This window comes from Pagrus major, chromosome 6 (assembly GCF_040436345.1).
Source record: "Pagrus major chromosome 6, Pma_NU_1.0".
NCBI lineage: Eukaryota > Metazoa > Chordata > Actinopteri > Spariformes > Sparidae > Pagrus > Pagrus major.
The window spans coordinates 31,511,014-31,537,643 of NC_133220.1; the positions used below are offsets into that span (position 1 = coordinate 31,511,014).

Genomic DNA, 26,630 nt, shown 5'->3' on the forward strand with positions numbered 1-26,630 from the left:
CCTTCCAAGGTTAGACTCGCAGCAGCAGCAGCAGCAGCTCCGGCACAGATGTTCCTCGCATACTTGCTGCTGCTGAATGAAGAATGTGAGCAACCATGTACTGTATTTTCAAAGCTTTATTGTGCTGTTTGTTCAAGCTTTGCTCGCTAATTACCATGCATTATTGTCTTCTTCATTACAACACAGCGCCTCCTGTGCAGCAATACATTATGTTATTCACTTCTGCAGAACAGTGTTCATTTGAAAGGAATTAGACTGTGTCTGCTGTGTGAGGAGACTGAACTGTAAGCAGGCCAAGCATTTTTTTATGCTTGTCTGTAGAGCGCAGTGATGTAAGAGCTCCTCTAATCTTCTGTTAAATCTCTCTTCACCAAGTGCACTTATTAAGCCTGCGCCACCAAAGACGGGAATGTAAGATTCACTATATAAACACTGTATACCCTGCTTTCATTTTAGCTCCCTGACCTCTCTGACTTCCTATTATGGGTGCAGTGATGATAGATGAGTATTATTTTTTACTTTATAATAATAAAAAGAAAAAAAGGAAACATTCTCAGATTCCAGCTTCTTAAAGGGTAGCTCCATTAATTGGGTAGTACTGCTGCATATGTGAAAAAAGTTGAATAAAGTCTTTTGTGGCTCCAGAGACAGCTGCATGTGTGCAAGTGATGTCACTCAGTGGCTACGTTGCAGTGTGGGTAATGCAGGCACCAGATTTTGAAAAGCAGTCCACTGGTCTGACATTGCATCCCTTTATCACCGTCGGACTCTTTATGGAGCGTTTTTAAAACAAATGATCAAAAGCGATACAGCAGAACCAGAGATTCTTTATCCCAGGCATTCTTCCTCCTTTTCCAAACCTCGTGCCTACACTACCCACAATGCAGCTGAGCCACTGAATGACATCAGAGACATTAAGAGGGAGACAAAACACAAGTAGCATTTCCCGCGAATCGTCCGCTTTATCACAGCCGGACAGGGAAACATATCAACCAGTTGTGTTGTTCTACTGACCCGAGTGCACAGTTAGGATTTGTGACAGTTTCATGCAATTTTGTGCGGCTGCAGACTTTTAATAAGCATGGAAGATAAGGATATCTTGCTGCTACACAGGATTACCAAGGATGATGAGGTTATTCAAATGTTAGACATTAAAGTGGCACCAGACAACTTTTCCTCCCCAGTGTTTTCCAAGTGCTATTATTGTTGCCGACATTGTTGCAAAGACAGCTGAATCCACAAATGACAACAACACAGGACAAAATGTGAGTTTATTCAATCATTTAGTCCATGATAGAAATGGATAGCCAGTTATTCTTCCTTCTCCAGGGTGACCGTGTCCCCGGTGGCAGACAAAATTGTGTAGCGGTAGTGATATCGAGGGTTGGAGGGAAGAATTATAAACACAGATGGCTTCATTATTTTATATCCATTACGTTGTGCAATCAACATTAACTTCATAATGATACACTGAAGCAGAAAACGTGTGTCCATTGCCAGTTTAAACTCACATTCATTCAAGTGCTTATGATGGGATGAGCTGACAACATCCCATCGCAGTGCTCTAGATTCAGCCGTAAATGAAGTTGACGTCGTGAGACTTTGTGCATGCAACATGAAGTTGCCGATGAAGTTTTTATGTCCCCGTGGTGATTAAAAGTGAAGTTATGGCTCTCTTCATGAAGATACTGTATGTACCTGGTCTTGTTAGCCCAATATAACCTTGCCTGGGGGCAAGACGGCTGTTTAGTGGTAAGACCGCCTTTAAGGACATTACTGGAGGCAGTTTATCAGATTACATGCAGCTTCCTCTGAGCCACAAAATACTTACACTACTATACTACGTTTTCATATATCTTCAAGACCTTTAAACACACTGCAATGTGTAGAATTGGAGGAGTTACCCTTTAAATGTGAATATTTTCGGGTTTCTTTACACCTCTATGACAGTTGAATATTGCCGTACTCACCCTCTTCTGACATTTTACACCAAACAACTAATCAATTAATCAAGAAAATAATGGACAATGAAAGACTCTTTAGTTGCAGCCCTTCTTACTTGAAGATCAAACTTTAAGGGAGAAATGTTTTTGGCATTTGCAAAAAACAAGATTCAATATTCCTTTATTATATTGCATTATTAAATGGGATCCTTTAGCCAGGTTGTTTGGAAAGGATTGATTGGACACTGGCGCACAGCTTGCACCTGATAAATAAACAGGCATTATGTTAATTTGCTTCATTATGCAAAAAAGGCAACACGTACACCAGAGGATATCGATCAGTGCATGAATGTTATACATGTTGTTGGAATGAACCCAGTCTGTTGTTGTGTTACTAGAGGCAACACTCTGCACAGCAAAGCCTCTTTCTCATAAAAAACAGATTTGGCTCGCTATCAGCGAAGAATAATCAACAATCTGTTTGGCCAATGGCGAGCATTTTTATCAAAACCCTTTAGAAGGTAACAACACTCTTGTGTTTGTTTGTTAGAAAACAAGACAACCCATCTGTTTTTATGTGTTAAACAAACCACATGTTTGTTTCTCCTAATAGGTCGTTTCTTAAAAATAGTCAGTATTAGAGGCCTTGTGACAGCCATGTGTGGTTATATTTTCTTTTGTTAATGTGACCTTACTCCTACTTCTTCTTTCTCAGTTTATTCTGAACTTAATACATTCAAATGAAAACAACTGTTGTTGAAATTATCCTTAACAATGGGTGAAACTACAGCTGCACCTCGACAAACTCAGCCTTCTGGAATCAAAGCAATGAATGCATGATTAAAGGTTACTGGGACTGTGGATTTTCTGCATATCTCCTCAACATTGACATAATTAATGGATATATTCCGAATGCATGGGTGAATGGATTAATCAGCAAAGGTGTTACATTGTTTGAAATGCCACCATTAACCACAGTGGCTTAATGAGTGGAAGAGGGAAAGGTCAATGATGTAAGGAGCAGTGGGGAGAGGATGCACCATTTGTTGTTATTTATTACAGTGAATCAATTGAGACCTTTCTGACTGCAGAGTTCACCGGAAATTGTTTCTGTTGACAGGCTTCTAACTTTGAGTGGCTGAAACAGAGCCATCAATATGTAAACATAAGAAAACAGAAACTATGTGTTATATCTGGTGGAAAAAAATGACTATACACTACAATAGATTTCTAAAGGGTCATGATATATATAGCTGAGTATATGTGCATTCAATTATTCAATGTCAGTCATTTAAAATATTTAAGAACCCCAACTATTTCTAGTGTTTCACTCTAATAATAGTACCTCTCAAACTGGTTCCACAAGTATCAGGCTCTTTGTTGGACAGATGGTTAACATGCCGCTGTGTTCCACCAGCAGGAAGGTTTCACATTATGAGACTTTGGTGATGCTTTGTAATACCATTCTATGTCAAAATGCTTTATTGGAATGCATCTTTTCTTGTGGCTGTTTTCATCTGAAGGACTTCACTCTCGGCTGCTTTATTGACAATGGCTACAGGATTAAGTGCCTCTGCAATTAAAGGGAAACTCCACCGTGAAACAGGATTTAGTCCATTTAGAGTGGGACCACCGTGCAGATGGCATACAGTATGGTACTTTCATTGAGGTTATTCCTCTTAGGACTCAAAGCCTTTAACTTTCAGGAATGTGTGATCTAATGCAGTCCACTTCATCCTGATTAGGACAGGAAAGATATTTTTGCTCAAGTGGTGCAAACCGGCTGAGCTTAAAGGTTTTGTTCGAAGCCGCTGTTAAGCTTGAGTAGCCCTTTGATACTCAGGCACGTACAGTAGATTACAGTAGATTGATCCAATGACTATGAGTTGATGTAGCAGATTTCCTTTACAGTTCTACTAGGGCTGCACAATTAATTAAAATACTAGCGAAAGAGGTATATGGCCATATAAGCCCATTCTCACTCTTGATGTATCGAGCAGCCTGGTCAGTGGCCTTGCGCTTCTAAGATTGCCACTGTAGCTGCCCCTCTAGTGTCACTGCATCCTGACCAGAAACATCACAAAGTGGAATGGTTCATACACGGCCCAGGAGAGGAAGGTTTCGCAGGGGGTGATTATAACCACCCGGAACATCATTGGCACCCATCTACAGAGCATCAGTGATATCAGTGAGCTGTCTGCACAGATCCCAAAGGATACTAAAAGATAACACCCACCCAGCTACATTCTGGGTTAGGGTTAGAGCCCTTCACGTCCAAAACTGACACCAGAGGGTTAGTTAAAGTGCCATAGTTTGAAGCTTAAGGCCAAAGACTAAGCTGCTGTATTTGACAAGTTTGAAGTGAGATTGTGTTGAGGCAAGTGCAGTGTCCAAATTGAAGAACCTGCAATTTTTAGATAAAGGTAGAATGTGTGACAAAACAGTATTATAATGAAGTACTGTGGTGTGGCAAACATGTCCTGGTCTACAAATCAGATGTTAAAAAAAAAACTGTTTGATAAAGACCCTAACAAATGTCACATCATCATGATCATTCCCACTAATGGTGAATCATATTGCAATATCTGTCAAAATGAATGCAATATGAGTTTTTTACCATGTGTTGCAGCCCTGAATCTTACCCAGGAGAGCACTTATTATTTCTCGTTTTTTGTCTGTGAGATCAAACTTGTCAGTTCAAAATGAGCTTGACTATACTTAATTGCCGGTTTTTGTTTTTTACATCATTGCATTTGAGGAAGAAAAAGAAGGAAAAAGGTTGATTTTCACCTTTTCCTTATACACACAGCGGTGGCTTAAGTTGTTATATAAAATGTAGCTTGTTTAAAATGTACAGCTGTACATTTGCATCTCACAAAGGCTTCGAGTAATTAAAAATTTGAGGGAACATAGCTACAGACAGCATTCAAACCCAAGAAGCTCACTTTTTAAACTAAAAAAGTCACTCCTTCGTTCCATATATTCATTTACATGTTTCTGCAGCTTTATATCAAACAAATCAACCCAGTGTTGTTGGCAAATGACATTGCCAATCATTTTCCTACAGCATAAGGCGTGCAGATGGTCCCCCCAGGTCCCGGCATGAAAAACTGCTGATTTGAGAGGAACGTCATGCTTAATTAATAGCAGCCGTAAACGGGAGTGCTTTCCATGCACAGACTGATATACGCCACCATTCGCCTCCCTTGCCAGCAGGGATATTCGCCCCTGCACATCCAGAGAGCTGCAGAGCGTTATGGAAATTCAGGCACAACCTGCTCAAACACGGGATTAGTTTGTGATCTTTCAGTGAGGACAGGCTCTCTTTTCATGTGACAGTACCTTAATCCCCCGCGACTGGAGTTCAGGCCGCTTCAGACACCCCTATGGAAATGGGCTCTAATGACATTATGGGGGAGCCCGAAGAAAACACAGGAGATGAAGGGCACGAGGAGGCAGAGTCTGACACGGCTGCATAGAGATGTATGAAAACTGCTCAAGGATTTAACACTGTAGTGAAGGAGTTGAGTGAGAGCCCGAGTTCAGAGAGATATATTGAGGATTAAATGTCCAACAGATGCACTGATCCAACTGAGTTTTTAGTTCATCAGGCCCAGCCAACCTTAAGTAGATCTTAATTTGACGGCTCAGTGGCGAGAGAGGTCTCTCCTGCAGGAATGCGAAAACGATAGTCCAAACAGATGAAGAGGAGGTGCAGCTTGACCATGTAAACAGCACTCAGTATGTATGTGGCATACCTATCAGAAAAGCAATTTTCCCAATGCATTATACCTCAGATGTTACGATATTTCTTACCCTCTTATCCCCTCCTCCTGCTGAAGGGGAAACAGGCCCTGTGGTGCGGTCGCAGATATAAATAGGGCATGGTTTTATTTCACTCTCATAAACATGCAGATTGATTAGGGTCATTTTCTGCTACCCTGCCTCCATCCACCCAAGCCTTTCCCTCCATTAGTGATGAAAACCTAGATTTATTGCCACGTCTGTCACTTCCAGACCATAATTCACTGGCCCACTGGCTGGCTGTTTTCATGTAGATGAGCTCTGGGAATAAGGCATATTAAAGGCATGTGTCTCTATGTCCACAGGAGCGCATACAGGTTGCCAATGGAGCATTGTCAATCAGTCGTCTGACCCTTACCGACACAGGAATGTACCAGTGTGTGGCTGGGAATAAGCACGGCGAGGTCTACTCCAATGCGGAGCTCCGAGTTATAGGTAAGCTTTGTGGGTGTGTGTATATGTGTGTGTGTACATACAGTAGTTGGCATGGAGACGTGTGCGCAAGCATACATTAGTCCATATTTGTTCTCAAGTTTGCCCCGTCTTTTTTTCTCTGCTCAATGGCGCCGGATGACCTCCGGCCTCACTCTTATTGGCCACTAATTGAAAAGCATTAATTATAAGATGAATGCGTCCGGCTGACAGTGATGTCTGCCAGAGCTGCTCTGTTCACCAGCCTCGCCCATCTGCCCTGTCAAGCCTGTCACTCTCCTCTCTGGGCTGGCAGCAGCTCTCATTCACTATTCATCCTCCAACATGTCTCATCCTGATCATGCTGCTGATAAAAATCTGGCTCAGCACAGCCAAGTGGACAAACGCAAGGTGGAGGTTTAAGAATAAAGGATGTGACAGTATTGGAGAGCTGCACACGTTCTGAAAAGGGCAAATAATGTGTTTTTAAAGTGGTCTGCAGATGCCAAGAATCAGTGGTACCCAAACATTTTCCCTTGGGGGGACAAAACTGAATCTTAATGGAGGACCACAAGCCAAAAGCAAGCACCCATTGTATTGTTTAGATGCCATATGCTACTACACAGCCCTGAGAGACAAAAAAAAATTTTGTTAGTATTTAGTATTTAATTTTATTTTATTTTAATAGCAAGGCTTTTTTTTTCTTTTTCTCTTGCCTCTCAGGGCTTCCATGTTACTAAGAGCCCAAGTTCCCTTAATTAACTGACTTCTACATAAAGTGTCACTGGGCTCGCCATGCTCAGATTAAATATGCCAGATCTCTAATTATTATTTTTACTTTTTTTTTTAAAGAGCATTTTACCTCACTAAAAACAGCCTAAACAGCAATTAATTATATAATTTCTTCTTCTTTCTCTTCACTTCTTCTTCTTCTTCTTCTTCTTCTCCTTCTCCTCCTCCTCCTCCTTCTTCTTCTTCTTCTTTTTCTTCTTCTTCTTCCGCTACGGATATCTTGCAGGCCCAGTCAAACCATTATCACAAAATAACAAACTTTGTTTTCCTGAAATAATGAGATATAGTAGCTGAGCCTACATAAGACTTAAATCACTGCAGGAACTAGGGATGTCAACCGGCGAGAATATTTTTGACCTGTTACATATGTTGGTCTACAGGTTCATTTACACACAGACACACTATCTGTTAGCAGACTGGAGCTGTCTTGGGTAAAAACTGAAGCAGTGTGCAGCAGCTCACTGAGTCAGTGAAGTGCAGGACTAAATGGAAAGCACCTCTTGTATTTTTTACGTCGTTTTGCATTTTTTTAAATTCCTAATAAATAACCAGTCAGTCACCACCTAATGGGTGTCGGCTTATTTAAAGCAAAATTAACCGAAACTGACATCACTAGCAGGAACTATTGCATGTAAGATGAAAAGGAGCATATTGACTGTTGCATCACATTTCTGTTCAGTCAAGGCCTGACACAGGATTAACAAATTGCTTTATACCTTGCTGTTATAGATAATATGTATATTAGTGTGCGGCACAAAACAAATGCAGAAATAGGCTTACTGTCTACATGAGAACAAAACAATGAAATGAAACAAAGTTTGTGATCTGGAGATCTCCAGAAAATGATCTCGTTGTTTTTCTGTCTCTGTTGAAAATAATGAAGTTACATCCATCTCTTCAACTCCACAACATTTATCATGGGTGTTACTTTTAAGACTTTTTTGATTACTAATTATTCAGATTGTTAAGAGTGTAATCTAGTGTCTTTGAATTATCCATAGAAATCAAGGAGTTAATTTATAAGCTCATTTTACAAAGTGGTGAAAACATGATGAGACGTAATATCGGATAAATAATCAGAGATCATTTGGAGGAGAAGAGATGTGAGGCTTTTACAAACAGCAGCTTTAACATGCTGCTCTTGTCTCAGCTGTTGCCCCAGATTTCTCTCACAGCCAACTGAGGAGCCAGACGTTGGTGAAGGTGGGAGGAGATGCGCTCATCGAGTGCAAGCCCAAGATGTCTCCTTGGGGCGTGGTGTCATGGCGGAAGGGCAGCGAACCACTCCGAGAAAGTAACAGGTAAAACAACATTCACATCAATTTTTTCTTCTCTTATGCCACTGTGAGGACGGCAGGACTTCTCTCTGCATGAGTTCTCGTTATTTTTAGCCAGGTACGGACTCCTGGAGGCCTCGTGTTCATGTGTATTAACACACACACATCTTATGCTGAACAACACTCGCTGCTTCCAGATGTATCATCTTGTTCACATTTAAATACATAACATTCAATTTAAGTCATCTCCAGTGTGATGCTGGTTGCAATATTGGATGAGAGAGAAATGTGATGTAGAAACAAGTCAACAAATAGTGCTTCACATTTTCACTTCCTCCTTGATTTCCAATCCTCCCTTCACCGGGAGAACTTATAAGCATTTAAACATTCTGAAGGGAAGATCCACTTATTTTTAAGCCGGTATCTCAAACAGGTTGAAATCTACATTATCAATGGCATTCAATTGATTATTCTAGATCAAAACATTATGTTCACTGCAAGATGTATCATAAATCATTAATAGATTGGGCCAACAACAGGCCAGAGGCAACCTCAAAGCTTTTCACTTCATCTGTGTTCAGTCATTTGAATTGGTCAGGTCTAGCAACACAGCAGGGGTCCAAGAGCAAAAATATGCAGGGCTCCGAGAAGAAAATATTGAGCCTTGCAGCATCGTCCAGCAAGGTTGTGTATTAAGTATAAACGCACAATCATGACTTACTTTGTAAGTTGAATGTTGTGTTTCTGCTGTTTACCTCGCAATTGTGGTTACAAAAGATATAATTATGAAGCCATGGTAACATCAGAGGCGCACTATGTAGTTTTGGAGAAGAAATTCAAACTCAGAATTTCAATATTTATAATATGAATGAGGTAATAATACAAACAATATTTATTTTCTTCAAAAATTGAATAAACAAGCTGTTCTCAGAGGAAAATAAGGTTCCAGATCACTGTTTGAAGCAAGAAAGGTGGCAGGGTCCACCACATATAAACAAAGTAAAACAGTATCAGATGTTGTTGTCATTTAAGGTCAGTTTGTTTATTCAGTTTATTTAGTCAATGAAGATCTGTCCCTTCTGATTAAAATTTCTTCTCCAAAACTACATCATGCACCTTTAAAGTGGTTTAAAATCATGTTTCATAGTAATATAAACTGTGCAGTAAACTGTACATTGGATACACCTTTAAGCTTGTGGGTCAAATACTTACTTACCGGCCTACCCGGTTCATACGGTGTGTCATCATCATTATCTGAAATAACATGCACTCATTAAAGTATAGGGCTAGAAGAGTGAGATGGAATTTTGGCATTGAAAACAAAATCTGAAGTGAAAATCGCTAGACATTGGCATGGAAACATTTGTAAATGAAAAAGTTTTATTGGCACTGAAAAAAGTATTTTGGCAGTGAGAACAGTTGCGAACAAAAACAATATTTAAAAATCTTGTAATAGGATCACACCAGCCTATCCACATGTCAACGTTCCAACCACACCCAACTTCAAACTTAGTCCTCATTTTGATCTCAACTACACACCTGGAAAGTTTCCTGATTGCATTTTGCACAATTGTGATGCTATCGTGTTCGCAAAATCTGTCCCCAGACAGACATACTATATTAACACATGCCAAAGCATTCAAAACTGCTTCTGTGTTAGGTCCTACGATAATGTGCATCTCCAGGACACACTCACACAAACTCACAAGGTGGAAGTATTATCAGTTGATGATGTCACAGCTGGTGATTATTTTATTTTATTAGTATTTTGATGTGTTTTTCAATGACAATCTTCTGGTTGATCCAATATTTTGCCAGTAGAATTAGCAGATATTTTCACAGTTCTACCCTGCTGAGCACTAATAATTTCTTGTTGCTATACCCTGTAGTGCAACTTCCCCATACTGTTTGTGAGATCAAACTGTGAGATCAGAAATCTGTTTCATGTTACTTATTTGTTGCTTTTTGTTTCTTTCACATCATTGCATTAGAAGATTTGAAGAGAAAGAAGGAAAATAGATTGTTTTCCACTGTTTCCTTAAATCCACAGTGGTGGCTTGAGCTGTTATGATAATATAAAATGCAGTTTGTTTGAAATGTGCCGCTATAATGTAAATGTAAATTTGCATCATTCTCACAAAGGCTTCCAGTAATTAGAAATTCAGAGGAACATAGCTGCAGACAGCAATCAAACCCAAGAAGCTCACTTTTAAAACATAGAAGTCGCTCCTACACATCATATATTCATTTACATGGTTCTGCAGCTTTGTATCAAATGACATTGCCAATCATAGTACACATTTAATAATGACTACTAAATACTCACAAACTGGGTTTGATGGTTGGTGTGATTTATCAGTATTCTGATGTGTTCTTCAGATACAATCCTCTGATTTTTTCTTAAGGCCTGTCTTTTTTTTTGTGACATTGTTTTTACCCTGTCAGTATTTTGTTCAGTGTCACTGGTTTTCGGTTTCATCTTTCTGTCACCATTTTGGCGAGGAGAGGTTTAAGGTGAAGTTGATTTACATATCTGCATACTAATGGGCTCCTCTGGACTGAACGTCCACTCCGGGAGCCTCAGACACATCTCTGGCATGACACACAACTAGCATACAGCCTCCTTGATTTCACCTGAATCTCTTAAAACGCAAATGTTGAGTCTTTCTCTCTCCGCTGGTGTTTTTCACATAGAACCAACGTTTCACTGACATGACGCTGGTCTGGCAGAGGTCTGCTGCTGCAACAAGCTCCAGTAATGTTAGCTTATGTCTGCTGTCATGGGTGAAGGCAAGCTAACTCTGTTGCAAAACAGTTGTGCCCATTGGGTCATTGTCACATTGATCAATCAAAATTGGCCTGTATAATTGGGTGCCTTGGTGGTCCGGGGGTTAACAATCCTGTCCATGTAGCAGTAGCAACCAAGGGTTTAAGTTTGAGTCCATCAGGGCAACTTTCCTTTTCTGTCACCTCTCTACTGCCCCTATCAAAAAAATAGATAGGACAAAAATGTAAATGACATTCTTACATAACATAGCAGATTATCTATTATTAATGCAATTCAAGATCTTTATGAATCAGAATCAGAATCAGAACTGCTTTTACTGCCAAGTTCAGACAAACGAGGAATGCACCGTGTTCTGTAGGTGCAAAACAACAAACAATACTAAAAATACTAAATAAACATTTACAATGTAAAATTCCAAAAAGAAGGTGTGAAACTCTTTTTTTGAGTGTTGCAGGCATCAAATTATTGAGAGCACACCATATATACAACAAATACAATCTATTTTATTTTTTTACAGTATTCAATTGAACAGAGGTAAAAAAAAATATAATCGTATAATCATTGCACTCTGTTTTGACTCAAGTTTCGCAGGACTTTTTGGAATTGGGGTTGTATTACTCAGTCAGATAAAATTATGATTTTTTTTTCTAAATTCAGAAGTACTGAATCAAGGTCCATCAAAAGGCTGCTGTCACTGTGGCATGTTGAATCTCTCCATGGAGATGTGATGATGCATCCTCAGGGGTAGTGAGAACACTCACAGACCAGCAAAGAGAAAAAGCAGCATGAAGCCTAACTGAGTATGGGTTAATGGGGTTTGCCATGTTTTATCTCCAGATCTTTAGAGGTGGCCAAACAGACCGCCTGCTGAGTAAATTCAAAGTGCTAATCAAGTACTTTTCACCTCAGCAGGGATGATACAGGCTCCTGAAATCAAATTATTCAACTTCTGACTGGTTTCCAAGTGTCTGGGGAACAGAGGGCGATCAGCGTTCTGCCATGTTTGACCCCTGAGATGTGATGTGTGCTGTGTGTGGCCAGTGTTTGTGTGTGTCTGCCTGGATGAAGCGTGAAGTCTGGCCCAGTAGCCTCATTGTAGACAGGGGTCATCCATTGGGTGTCACCATTCTAGCATGACTCGGCTCTGACAGCAGGGCTGTGTGCACAGTGTCTTGCCAGGCTTTGCATATATACAAAGCGGTGTTGTTGCTTGTCAAACAAAGTGGCGGCAGATTTGCATAGTGGTTTCGCTGCTGGTGCCCTTCACTCGCCCTGCACCACTTCCATCACCATTTCAACCTCGCAGCACCTGGGCCATTTTGATCCTGGTGTTTTGAATTCATAGACTAGATTGATTTCACATTAGTCTTTGGTGTGACGTCCTCTTGAAGTGATAAATGAAAAGGCAGTGCCTGTCCCAATGTTAAAAAGGTGCTTTATGGTCCTTTGTTTTGCTGGAATTCTGTCACTGCATGTACCTGTCCATCACTGCTCTCACTTGTTCTTTACTATAAACCAGCCCAGTCGCCAGAAAAACAATGTTTGGTTCTGCAAACCATGGAAAAGTTCAGATTCATACATGCCATACAGACCATATTGACATGTCTACAATACGTGTCATACCACGTTCACATTACATGTTTTTTATGAGCTGACTTTCATGTCTGGAGGTGGCACGGATGGTGGTGGCATTATGGCTTGGCGAGAAGGCTGCCAAGCAATGGTCACAGTTCCAGACGATGTTTCAAAATTTGTTAGTGTGAAACAACTGAATATTTTTTACAAGACGTCATGAAATTTTACAGATGGTTTGTGGCAACAAAATCAGACATTTTTTAAGAGAAGTCGTGAGCAGGGTTTACATTAGCTGCATATACAGGCTTTTTGCTGGCAGATGAAAATATCAACGGCCCAAATGCCTGGTGGAAAATAAGCCAAATAAATGAATACATTCATTAAAAGTATACAAAATAACATAATATTGTGTGACCTATGACATATGTTGCTAAGACAACTAAAATATAAACATATTATGCAAAAATGTGTTTTTCCATCCTCTGTCAAGACTGCCATTGATTTTTGCCTGAAAAAACATACATGGACACTGACTTGAGAGCAGTTAGCACAGGTCCGAAATGTCAAATGTGAAGCAGACATCCCTGGGCCAGTTTTATTTTTAAAAAAAACACAAAAAAACAATACAAGCAATGGTGCAACAAGTACTGCAGGCGAGGCCAGCAAGACCACAGAAAAGGGTCAAGATCCTGCTCCTCAATAAATGAAAGATAGAAGAAGTTAAACTGGGCAGTTTATCATACAGAGACGCCTCACTCGAAAAAGTCGAAAAAGATGTTTTCCCAAGGGACGGAGCGCCAGGCGCCTGCTCTTCTATCACACACCGTGTCAAGTTCTTCTCGAGGTTTTTGGAGTCACATACAAGTTAGAATATTCTCATTCAGTGTCTAAATCTAATCAGATCATAAGTGAAGTCCACGCCAAATGGAGTTACTCTCTCCCACAGAAAACACTGCTGGTTACGTTAACACCTAAAAAAATTAATCGAATTAATTAGAGGCTTTGTAATTAATTAACCTCAATTAATCGCATATCAATATTTGACACGAGAAGCAACATTTTTCAATTTAAATGGCTTTTGGTATATGACTGAAACAATGAATAGACACATAAATGAGCTTACGAATGCTTTTCAGTGTCATAAAGCTGATGAATTTTGTTTGAAATTGTCTTTCTGCATGGCAGTTCATAAGTTGGGTCAGACGACACTATCTGTAACTTCTAGCCCCTGATCTTCTACCACCGAGAGTGGCCGACAGTCCACTGTAATCCACTTCACCAGTGCGTTTGTTAATTTGTCAGTCGTGGACTCATTTTGGCTCTGAACCCTGTCATCTTGTCAAGTGTGGATTGGCGACACTGCCTGCTCAAACTAGGAGCGTTGTCTGTGCTAGCTGCAACATGTTTGGCATTGAGGTGGTAGCGGAGGCTGGAAGTGCTCCGGTGAAATTCTGTCTTGCACAATTTGCACACAACTGTGCTTTTATCCAGGTTCCCACCCGGTAGTTTTTTAAAACTAAAATTTCCGCCCACCGAACACAGCAACGACTTCTCATCGGTTTCCATTTCTCGTGTTGTGTCCTGTGCATCAGTATTATGGGTTTGCCGGGAACTTGTGCAAGGAGCAACGTTCCGCGCTGTTTGGAGTGCAAAAATAAATTGCAATTAAATGCGTTATTTTTTTTTGTCGTGTTATTTTTTCTGTAATTAATTAATCGTAATTAACGCGATAAAGTCCCAACCCTAATTTGTATATATTTATTATAGAATATATATATACACTCCAGTCAGTCGGCAGACATACAGTTGCTGCTGTAGCGGTGTTATTGTAGATCACACTACCTTGCTCTGCATGACCCACCCTACTCTGTCTCTGATTGGCTATACTGAACAGAGGCGAGATGTCTCACTCTGTAGCTAAAACGGAGCGTTCAAGATACACTGTGAAGTGATGCTGCAGCAATGCACCATATGAGACAAATAAAGTGTTTTTTGAAAATTAAAGTATGTAAACCTATTCTACTAGGACCCCCAAATAAAAGCATGAACCTGAAAATGAGCATAATATGACCTGTTTAAATTAAAGAATTCCTTTTGTTCCAGGTTGCTACAGCCATTACTCTAGAGAATCATGACCAATTAGAAAAAGGATTTTTCTAGTACTCTTTGTTGTTGTAGTTTTAAAAGTCTGACTGATGTTCAGAAATATGTCTTAATGCTTTTAGTCGCACTAAATAAATGATATTTGGCTCAGACCACCTGTGCCGCTGCAGCAAAATGAATAAGAAAGAAGCGCAGATTTGAAATTAAAATTCAGCAGTCCCAGCTGTATTACATTAAAAGGAAATGTTTTGCCATGATGACGGACTGTGTTGCCAGCTACGGCAGTGTGGTAACTGTTTACAGAGCTTGAAAACACATGGCAGTGCCTTTAAATGTGCTGATTACAGCTCCCACTTACTCTCTTTCCTATTATCTCCCTTCTCTCTCATCTGTGACATACACACATACACCCGTGTTGTGTGCCGCACAGTTAAAATGCTCGGCATCTGTTGTTGTAATCATTAGAACAGTCGTATTTGAAACGGCTGGCCAATAATAGCCGTCCTGCCTGTAGGTGGACGACAGTATTCACTCTTACCTTGCTGCTTGTTTTTAAAATCACGAGACTTTAGGAAAAGCAGGCCACTGATGCAAATGAGTGAACTGCAAATGACGGGACAAACAACATCCTGATTTCACACATCAGCTGTGTGATAAGCATGAGTGCTGCATTTCTTGCTTGTTAACTTTGTTGATGTTTTTCTGCATATGAAGCCCAGATAAAAGAATTGTGTTTGTAGTCTGTGTATGCATGTCTGAGCAGGTCTTTTTAGTTATGCACCTGTACAGAAAGGTGCAAATTCTTAAGAGGCAGCTGTGAACCCCTTTTGTTGAAGATTAATTGCCTTAATTGCGTTAGCACTCCACCGTGGCTTTGGCAGAAAGGGAACCAATGTCACCGACTGGGTAATCCATCTTCATAGCAGCAGCTCCCCCTTTTTTTTCCCTGCAGAAGACCAGCGGAGGGGGGTGTATGTTGGGGAGGGGCGTCTTATCTACCCCAGACAACCCTGCAGGGACGAGGTTTAGATGACATCAGCTGGAACAAAGCAGCTGAGAGCGCAGAGCAGAGCAGGTCTTGCTGATGAGCGTGTAAGTGGGCCGTGTCAGGTGCGGGCAGCAGCCTTCAGAAAACACGCCATTTCAATATGTCACTAGCGGGAAGAAATCAAGTTTGTTAGGCCGCCCATAGCAGACACACTCAATCAGCTGTCCTCTCATGAGCTGCCACAGTATGTGCTGACGTCCTGAGGTTACTCCCCCCTGCATTAAACACCATCTTTTAAAGAGCTTCACTATTTATCTCCATCAGCTTTGGCAGTCACACAAATATTTGTGCTGGATCTTTGAAAAAGGGTGTTTACCCCTGGAGGGAGGCATTTAGGTGCGTTGGGTGTGGCTGGGACAAATCCCCTCGCCTTTGTTTTCAGGCGTTCTGCTGCTGCACTAACGTGTTGCCTTGTTGAGTCTTTTGGTCCACACTGCAAAAGATGGAGGATAATAATACTTAAGCCTTTTTGCTCTTTAGCATTCACGCTCTGTTCCCCTCCTCTCCTGCTCGTTGAGTGACAGTCAGAAGTTCAGCATGCCTCGGGTATCCATGGCAATTCCTTTTAGTAAGCGTGGTCCAAAAGGTCATACATCTTAAATAGGTTTGAGGGATGACAATGTGATGCAAATATTTCATGCAAAATTTTCTTTTCTATCATTTTCACTGTAAGATTTTTATTCCAGATTATGCATCATACCTCTCAGAAAAGGTATTTAGACTAGGGAGAATACGAACCCTGCTGATGGGTAGATTCCCCGTGGAAGCAGAATGTGGTCCTTCATTTGTATTATAATTGCTGAGGGGCGATGGCACTCCAAGAACAAAGTGCACCTGGCAAACTGCTGCCCAGTCAAAATGCCAGTCGGGCTCCTGTTGTGCTCGTAAGTGCACAAAACAGATGACATACAATATATCAAAAAAATGTGTTGTGTGTATCGATTGATTCATTTAAAATCCCAAATGCCTCATCTAATGGAAAATAGCTGCTAAGAAGTACTTTAATGACATTTATTAAAGGATTTCAAAAGTCAATATTAAATCATATTCTGAGCTCTGGAGAGAACCAACTAATGATGTTAGCATTTGTGACATTCAGAAACTCAATTCAGGAGTTGAAGATTCCACAAATGTAACCTTTTTTTTTTTAGGTTTGAAATTAAAATCTTCTTTCTGTTCACCTAAAAATAACTGTAGATCAGTAGTGCACTGAGGAAACAATCTGCTCTGAATGGGAGAAGAAATGGTTATGGGATGGCTCTATAGGCTCTGAAATGGTGCCGATGGTTCTGTAAGGTACTGTAATTGTTTATTTGGCACGTTATTTATTCTACAGACAAGAGCTGTGGATCTTCAGGGTTGTTTTTATTTTCTTTAGTGGGTGATTTACAAGAGCTGAGAGGACTTTCAATGAATCACATGTTCTATTTTTCTAGTGATTTCAAGTCAGATGCTGCTATTAGATACGTTACACCCCCATTGGAATCTGTGTAAAAGGCTGCACCAGTGTGAGCTGTGAGCAGTCGTTGTGTGGCTGGGAGTGTAACCATTTGAGTGACATCTTTGAACAAGGTGAGTATAGGAAGCTTGTTGCCAAGGTAACACCTGTTCAAAGTTTTATCAGCTCTTTCTTATCCAAGATTAGTGATTTCAAACAACTGCCGATGCACAGTCCCACTGCACACAGACACAAACATAAAGGGACGATGGTACCAGGAAGAGGGGGGAGGCAGAAGACATGTGCATAACATGTCCCAAATATCAGCATTTTTTAAAATTCATGTATCACGACTGGTCTTAGTAAAGCTGTCAGAAACAGTCCTATATTCTGAGTTAAAACACAAAATCTTTGCTCTGCCATGCATAAAATTTTGGGGATTTTTAGCGAGGTTAAGTCAAAACTACTGAAATTCACAGATCTTAAACTACTACTGTGTTACTTTTGGTTTCTAAACTGCAGCCGAACTCTACTTCTATGTGGTTGCGGTGTATAATCCTTACTGAATTCACAAAAAAGATGGGAGGTGTTAGATTTTATAGTTGCATGGTTTCACAATTTCATACAAGTTTGGTTTTAATGCATTTACTGGAAAAAATAATTCCACATTGATGCCAAGAAATCTCACAGCAACCATCCACTTAGTGCCCTGCGTGGCTGCTGATCAAAAATAGCCTTCATTGGTTGGTTTGGTTGTGACATGATAAGACAGAAACACTAATCTTGTTGGAAAACACTCCCTTGTCAGTGGTTTAAAGCATCTAAATCAACAGAGCTTTATTCAGTAAGTGCATTCATGGCACGTCAGTACAAACAAGCTGCATCTTTATCACAAACTGCGGGTAAGTCACCGCTTATATAGGCAATCAGTTGGGACAGCCACGGGTTAAAGAGAACAATACATTGAGCAGGCTTAATACTAGAAATGTTTACACTGGTGTCATTTGGCCAGATGGCACTAATATCTGGCATCACTGGCCAGACTGGTGGATGTGGATGTCAAAAGGTTTTATGTTCAGGATAAGTTTGAATTTAAATTAAAGTCAAGTCATTACATTAAAGTCAGCCCTGCAGCCTCAAAACATTGATACAAGACATTTCCCCCACTTTCCCAGCAAGCCCACATAGCGTTGGTCATATACTGAACCATCAGCAGCGGGAGATGTCTGTCTTTGTACAGCTTTCTGCATGTTTTTTGTTTTTATTTCACTCTAAAACTGGAAGCAAGGCTAAGCAGCTGACTCCGAGATTTGAATAATGGACAAAGTACAAAAGATAAAGATCACAGGCAAAGAAAGAGTCTTTAATTAATTCTACCATGTACTATGAAACATGAAATGTCATGAAGGTCGTATTATCTTTGACTCAGTTCTACATATTTGGGATAGCTTGGATGAATTTCCTTTGGAGCTTAACTTATCAATTATGCATTCTGTTGTCACATTTCATATACAGTTAACCTGAGCTAACCCTAACCCTTTGTATCTATGCTAGCTGTATTTGTATTTGTCAAATTTCACTGAAAATTCTATAACAATGAATACTTTCAAGACAATGTGGCAAATGTTATTATAGTTCCTAGTATTTTAAAATCTGTTAAAAAAGGAATACAGTCAACCTCAGGCTTTTTTTCTTGTCTATTCAATGAAAAATTAAACTTTAGTTGGTTAGATTAGAGAAACCAAGACTAAGCTAGTTTTTTATAGGATCCCAACCCCTCCTTTCAGCACTCCCTCCACAGCCACTCCTCCAAAAAACAAGAAAAACACTGCATGACTACACCAACTGCCCCGTAGCTCTGGTTGGTCAACCAGGAGATGTTTGTTAGCGATTAGTTCAACAAGCATTTTTAGCTTTTTGGTTTTTTGGGTCACATTCATACAGAAATAATCAACCCTGTTAAATTTCATCATATTAACACAAACAAAATACCAATCCCAAACTTTCCTAAGTCAAAAAAGGCTTATTGGTGAGGCAGGTTCTACTAACTGTTGTAGGTGTCTGTTCTATGCTAATGTAACTGAGTTAGCTGACGAATCAAATTGGTGGAATGAATCAGCTTTATAAGAGGCCTGCGACAGACACTGGATCTTTTCCCTTCTCTTGTCAGAGGATTTGATTTATTGAATGATGTCGGGAAGAGTCTCTTTACAACGTACATGACCAAGCCTAGCTTTACATAAAAACACCCATCTGTCTTTCAGCTGTGTATCTCATTGCACAGTAGGTCCATGTGTAACATGTCCGAATTACATTTACCTTTATCATATAGAAAACGCCATCAAATCTCGGAGTGGCCACATCTGAGCAGCTCGACACACTAATGGGCCAGTTGTTTTCAACGTCTATGCCATTTACTCTGAGAAATCAAAATGCCGTTGGGAAATTGCCCCGTATGTCAGCCCCTGCTCCCTCCCATATTTCTTTTTTTATCACTTAGCACAAATTGAGCTCAAATGTACACTTTGAGGCCTCTTTAAATCTGCTTTTTACTTTTGCCAAACTATCGACACACCCATTAAAGTGCGAGAGTGGCGCATGAATCATTGAGCATGAGAAATTACTATTACAGGATGTTCTCTGACTCATCTCGTGCCCAGAGCCATTTGGGAATCATATTCTAGGTGTGTTTATAGCTTTAAGTGGTGTTTCTTAGTCTGATCTGAAGGTGCGAGTTTAACATGACAAATTTCTGATTGGCTCCTGAGTTAAAGTGAGAAGACACAGGAGGGCATATGCATGTGGCCTAGATGTTGATCAGTCCATTAGTCTGCGGAGAGAGCAATGCTTGCTGTAGCTGGATTGGCTAGATTACATCTGTAGTCATGACCCACTGGTAAACTGTCCCACTTGCATGTTATATATCCCTCCTACATTGGCAGAGAAAATAAGCATGGCTGTCACGTAAATGAAGAGATGTCTCGCAGAGTGATCTCCATTTATAGGCCCATCTGCTCCGCCAGACGCACTCCAGAAAGAATCAGCGTCAGGAGAACACCAGCACTGTAGAAGAGGCACGGCGGCGAACTTTGCATTCATTTACTTATCGCATATCTTCTTATCTTTCCATGATGCCTTTGTTTCTGTTTCAAGGAGATTTTAATAAGAGTCTCATCAAATATCTCAGGGCCTGATTTTATGAAGACTCGGAATTAATAAGGACTGTATAGAAACAGGTGTATTAATAAAGGCGGTTATTAAACCATATATATGGACGGACGGCCCAGCTCTGCTACTTCAGTCTTCTCATTTTCAGCCTGCATGCTGTTATAGTTATTAAAAACATTGTTTATCATGTTTAAATGTCACTTCGCATTTTTTCTCATCAGATCTCTAATTTCCTCATTTGCCTCTAATTGAACATCTGCTTGTGAAGTGGAGTTCTGTCTCTCTGTGGAGGTTAGCAGCGTGCCAGGACTGAATACTGAAAGCTTATGTGCCCGGAAAGACTTATTTCATTACTTTGCCTCGAGGAAACTACCTGACAAGGCTGCCATGGACAGCTGACTGGTGCTTTTCATTTTGTATTTGCCTACACCCCTACACCTCTCCACCCTGGCTGTAGCTTAAAAAAGCCAGGAGTGCGGTCCCCCCTCACCGGAGAATGGGAGCAAGCTGAGGATTAGTGCTGTGCTGATCCTGGCAGCTGCAGACAACAGCCGATACTGTTCAGAGGTGCCTGCTAGCACACACACACACATCCGCATAGCAGATTAAATGTTTTATTTATCCAAACAGAGTCTCAGAGTCAGAGCTGCTTAGGAAGGGGAAATGATCTCATTGGTTTGTTTGCGTCTCAGTGGGCAGAGCTTAAGTTTTCTTTTGGAAGGGAGGTCATGTAAATGGCTGGCTTGATTAGTTATCCTATCATTTTGTACCTAAACCTAATCAAGTTGTTTTTGTGACTAACAGCCGAGCCTTTATTTTGAAAGTGTAACCAGACGTTTTATATTCCGTATTATTGCTGACTTGATCGCAGTGCCCTTTATGTGAAAAACTGACACTAGATGGGTAGGTAGAGCATCATAGTTTGAAGCTCAAGGGCTGATATATTTGAGGAATTGGCAGTGAGATCATGTTATTATAGCATACGAGTTGTTCAAGTCAGTAATGACCGTGACATTCATGATGTTGGAGGTCAGCAGGGTAGGTTACCTGGGAAGTTATAGGCAAGGAAGACTAACTTGAACATGAATGACAGCTACTGCAGGCTAAGTAGCCCACCCAGATGACTTATCACGGCATCATTATATTTTATTAGGACTGCAAGGCTTCATAATACTGGCTTTTCTTCTGCCTCCTTCCTTTTTTTTCATGCTGTGTGTCCAACCCTTGGCCATTGGCTGCCAGAGTCACTTCTCTGCATCTGAAAATGAATCATTATTCTGATGTATCTGTGGCACGAAGCAGGAGAGGACTACCCCATGTGTTTGACATGCTGTGATCATCAGATAAACTTTGGATTGATGGACAAGCAGTCCATGATCTTCACAGTGTGCAATGTGGTCCAGCAAGTGTGGATTATAGGCATTTGCTTACAGTATATCTGAGACATATCTAATAGTAGGTTGAACAAGAAGAGACTGTCAGGTCTCTCCATTCAGATATGAGCATGAACCCTAATCATGAAAATGTGTTTTTTTAGGCCATGTATTTGCAGAATCATGTTTATTTTATATGTACATCTCATACATTACAGTAACATGGAATTGTATGTTCATATAACATGGAAGATTCTGTTTGTTTAGACAGTTACGATCTTCAGAAGTTCTTAGAAGTTCAAGAGGGTTTAGAGTTATGGGATGTAATGAGTCACAGTATCATCTCAACAAAAGTTTTTCATTGGGTGGAATTTAACCAACATTGCGTTTACTATGTCAACTCAGAATTAATTTTCCAGGAGATTCACTGTGATTACCTTGTTTTCGCCCTAGTTAAGAATATAGTCTGACTTCCTGTGAAGTAACTTAGCACGTAGCATCCAGAAACGGACTATAACGGTTCCATGACAAGCTGTGGCTGCCATCACTCGGCTCGATTCCAGTTGAGACGGCGGTGTTTACACCACAGCAACTTTTTTCTCCACCATTCTAAAACAGCTTTGTCAAGTCATGAATCTTTGGCTACTCTCTCCCCCTCTGGCTGGGGCAGCGTGTGGGTCAAATATGCCCAGCTTCAGCCAGCTCTCTGGAAAGCAAGATGAAGAAGCCTGATTTTCTCCCAAACATATCTTACCAAGCATATCTTGTTGAGTGGGGATTCAGCAAGGGGCCGCATGTTTAGTCCAAGTAGCCTACCACAATTGCTTTGACTTGATGGCCTCAGGGGCGCTACGGCTGAAACTTCTCCGCAAGCTGCAATGAAGAAACTGACAGAGAACAACCAAGTGCTCTCTGTCAACAAGCAGACACTAACCTTAGAAGCAATTTAAGTTATTTCCTTCAAATGTTAAGACAAATTGGATATCCTACATGTCTTGCTTTTTTATAGTTGCCTGTAGAAGAATGCTTCTTGTTGGGTATTTCTGATGGGCTGCTGTTTTTAGTCAATATGAGACCTAATTAAAGTTTAACGTCTAAATTGTAATTGTTGCATTTGTTCAACACTCATGAATATAATTTTTATTCACACAGCTTTTTTGCTCCCTGGGAAACTAATGATAATGATGTTCCAACTGTCCAGTTCAATCACATCTGTTATTTTGAACTCAATGGCATGCTTTATTAATGATATAACACAGAATAATAATCAACATTAATATTCAGGGAAGACAATTAGCCATAATTTTATTTGATGGGGGCAGTTAAGGTCCTGGATAATGGATAGGTGGGCGCTGGCCCCCAAAAAGGTTGAGAACCACTGTTCTAAACACTCACAGTTGGGCTCTTTGTTTAATCAGGCTCAGAGGACCATTCGCCAAACCAAAAAGTCAGGATCAGGATAAACATTCTGTTCATCTCATCCAACATTAGTATGTCCAACTAACTAGCTTAGAAATTACAGTAGTAACCTAAATCCAGTGGTGGAAAGTAACTAAGTGGGTTACTTGTATTCAGGTATCCTTATTTAAGTATAATTTTGAGGAACCTGTACTTGTAAGTTTATAAAATACAACACTTCAAGAATGAACCAGTTTTTTGCGACCTTTGGGTCTTGTTACCCCTTTAAAAAATACAGATTTAGTTGAGGCCTTTTGTCATAGTACATATTTCAAATGTGAGTATGAGGTGTTAGTTGTCGTTCACTTCAAACATCTTACCTGCTTTGATTTTAAAAAAACAATGAGACTTAAAGATATGCAGTTGGCTAAGACTCCAGTATTTGACAAAAATTATTAGAGAAAGGTATTAAAATGAAAACAAATGTATGTATCACGACTTTTTTTTTTTTTTCTTTCCTCACCCATTTATCCTCTCATTACCCATCAGATTAACCTTGTGGCCCTCTGGAGGGGCACAGCCCCCATGGTTGGAAACCACTGGACAATATGAGCTAACTCTATACAAAGAGCATCTACAAACTACTAAGAAGTTCTCCACTGCAAAATAAGAACAAATAAGTTTCCTTCATTTATTTGTTGTCTGCACGGATCATCAGCTGTTGGGGATGCAGCCATTTTGCCAGGACCTGTTCGCTTTAGAGAATAATACCATGTCCATCAAGTAAAGTCGACCAGATAGGTTTTCAACAAAACCTAGGAGCTACATGGCATAGTTAGCCAGCTAACTACAACTGATAATATCTCCTCGCTAAAAGAATTTCCAAAGATAATTTGCACAAGAACTGAAAGCTTGACAGTCGTAGCAAAGGGGGCAGTGAATGGCCAATGTTGAGTTAACTATATAGTGCTGCAGGAAGGAGTCCTAAAACTTGGATGTAAGTTAGCATTTTTGCATTTCTGGTTCCCTCATTTCTAAGTCTTGGCTGCCTGAAATAAGGTCTGTGGTTAACACAACCTTAAGATATTCTCACCTGTTGTTCTACAGCATAAAATATATAAGAAAATATCCCACTAATGTCATCATGCTGAACACGGAAACTCATCTACCCACCTGACATCTTTACAGGTGAATTTACAGGTGAAATTTTTCAAACTTCATAGTAACATGTGCATAGTATAGTGTAGTAGGAAGCTTTGTGGTGGTGAGGTCATGTGGCCATTTTTACTTCTTGCAATCACATTTATGCATCAAAAATCATAAAAGTGGTGTTTATTTGTGAGGATTACTTTGCTGAACAAAACGTGTACAACTTACAAACGGAAATAGATCAGCCTGTTCCAAACGATATAACCGCCCACATACTTCTATGCGTCTTTCACGTTCGCATGTATGTTAAGCAGTACATCCACTAGAGCGTGCCACTCATAGTCAAATGGGTCTCGAATGGACCTCCACTTTTCCTTCGCCACTGTCCAATCTCCTCCCAGCTATTCTGTAGCTACTGTTTGTCCCTGTGCCCAGGCGAAGTAGAATACAGTTTCCTCAAAACGCTCCGCCCTTTTTAAAACTTGAACTATTGGCTTCACTGCCCCCCACAGCTAGCAGAGTTACTGCTCCATTGGTCTGTATCTGTAAGCTTTCAAAAAACATGCAGAAATACGGACGGCATGAACGCAGATATGGACAGAAAGCTGTGTCCATGTGTGTATCTAATGAGCAATAATGAGACTTAAATGTCATAAACTTGTGTCTGCCACAGAGCTTATTTTCTACAATAATCCAAAAGCCAATGAAAAAAATGCCACAGGCTTTTTGTTGAAGGAACCAGGGCTATGCCAACTTCAGGGTTGGCCAACAAAGATACATCTCGGCTACAGATTAGCTTTTTCAAATACATTACACTAACACTTTTTTCAAATGGTGTGTGTGCGTATTGGTCATCTTGTTCAGTTTTTGTGGAAACAGCTGCCAACATGATCTATAAAGTTTGCTAAAAGTAGGCACAACACCGGCAAGTTGTCAGCAGTGTTCTAAAGTTAGCCAGAAAACTGATGGGTCTTTGACTCTTCCCACTGAGGTTTTACTGAACCACTGAGAATTGTTGACTATATAATGTATGACTACTCCTCCACTCTGTCTCCACATGCACAGCATAAGAAGAGAGAAAAGGCGAGCAGGGAAGACAGATACAGAGCAGGCTTTGTGATATATTTATAGCCAAACTGAAATTTTAAGCTTAACAATTCAACACGATGCCTCTTAGACTTGTGGTCAGGGTGATGTAGTATGATGAAGGACACTTCCCTGATGGACAGACTCTACATCGTCAGTCATGATCATTGGCATTGAGCAATTTTGTTGTTGCATTTAGAGACAATCAAAATGATTAGTGGATCAATTTGCTTTCCATCATTATATTCATACCTCATACACCCCACTGCATCACATTCAGACAGGGTATATCCTTTAAATCATTTAGACTTCACATCATGCACCCTCCTATATCCTCAATCATTTAGCAGCCCAACTGTAGGCTACATTTGCTATATTAGCAGTTTTTCCTTTTTCTGGAAAAGGAGGGGGCATTGTAAAACATGCTTCAGCGGAAAAAAAATCTGCTGCTGACTGACTAAACTCAAATAAATCTCAGGCCAGAGATAAAGTGAATTCTGAGATGTTTGCCGAGATTAGGTCAGAACCCTCTTTACCCGTCTGCATCCCATGTACTGCTCGCCGGGATTATTTTTATCTGGAAGACTGTGGCTGATATCATTTTTCAAAGTGAGAATCCGCCAGCGCAGCATGAGTAATCCATCTTGGTTCCTCTGACAATTTCCTGTGGAACATGTGTGTGCTCTTTATTCCTGGAGGGATACCTCAGCACACAAGAAGAGATGAATATCTCTGGAAGGGGAATAGACCAGGAGAGCAATTTGTGATTAAAGGAATCCTCTGGAAGTACACACACAAACCTCTCAGCTGCCCGGGCCGATAGACTCCCTGTCCTCGCAATGCAATTACCAACACAATCACATCATGTTCCACAGGCGGGAATTAAGACATTCTCACTCAGCCTGCTTCATTAAGACACCTTCCTATAAAAAAGCACACGTTTACACAACATTTATTCTGAGAGGGCTCATTTGCACCGAGGCTCCTTAGACAGTAGATTGCGTGTGTGTGTGTGTGAGAGAGAGAGAGAGAGAGAGAGAGAAGGAGGTAGTGACAAAACAAGTTTTTATTGTTATTTTTTCATTATAGGCATTGATAACAAGTTTTTTCATGCCTGGGGACATTATTTGACTCTGAGCACTCCCCCCTTTATTGTGGAGGTGAGACCAGATACCAACATTTGTTGTACATTTAATTTAATTTATCTCAGCATTATGAAGATCGAGGCTAAACTTTTGTTGTTACTAGAAAATAAATCAAGTGACCAATTCCTGGAG

The 26,630-nt window shown here is 40.4% G+C and overlaps 1 protein-coding gene across 1 annotated transcript in view; it reads left to right on the forward strand.

Moving 5' to 3' along the window:
• Positions 1-26,630, forward strand: part of cntn4 (contactin 4) — a 122,722-nt gene that overhangs the window by 62,649 nt on the left and 33,443 nt on the right. Inside the window, exons 9-10 of the mRNA XM_073468269.1 lie at positions 6,053-6,182; positions 8,101-8,251. Of these exons, the coding sequence (XP_073324370.1) occupies positions 6,053-6,182; positions 8,101-8,251 (281 nt within the window). The remainder of the gene's footprint in view (positions 1-6,052; positions 6,183-8,100; positions 8,252-26,630) is intronic.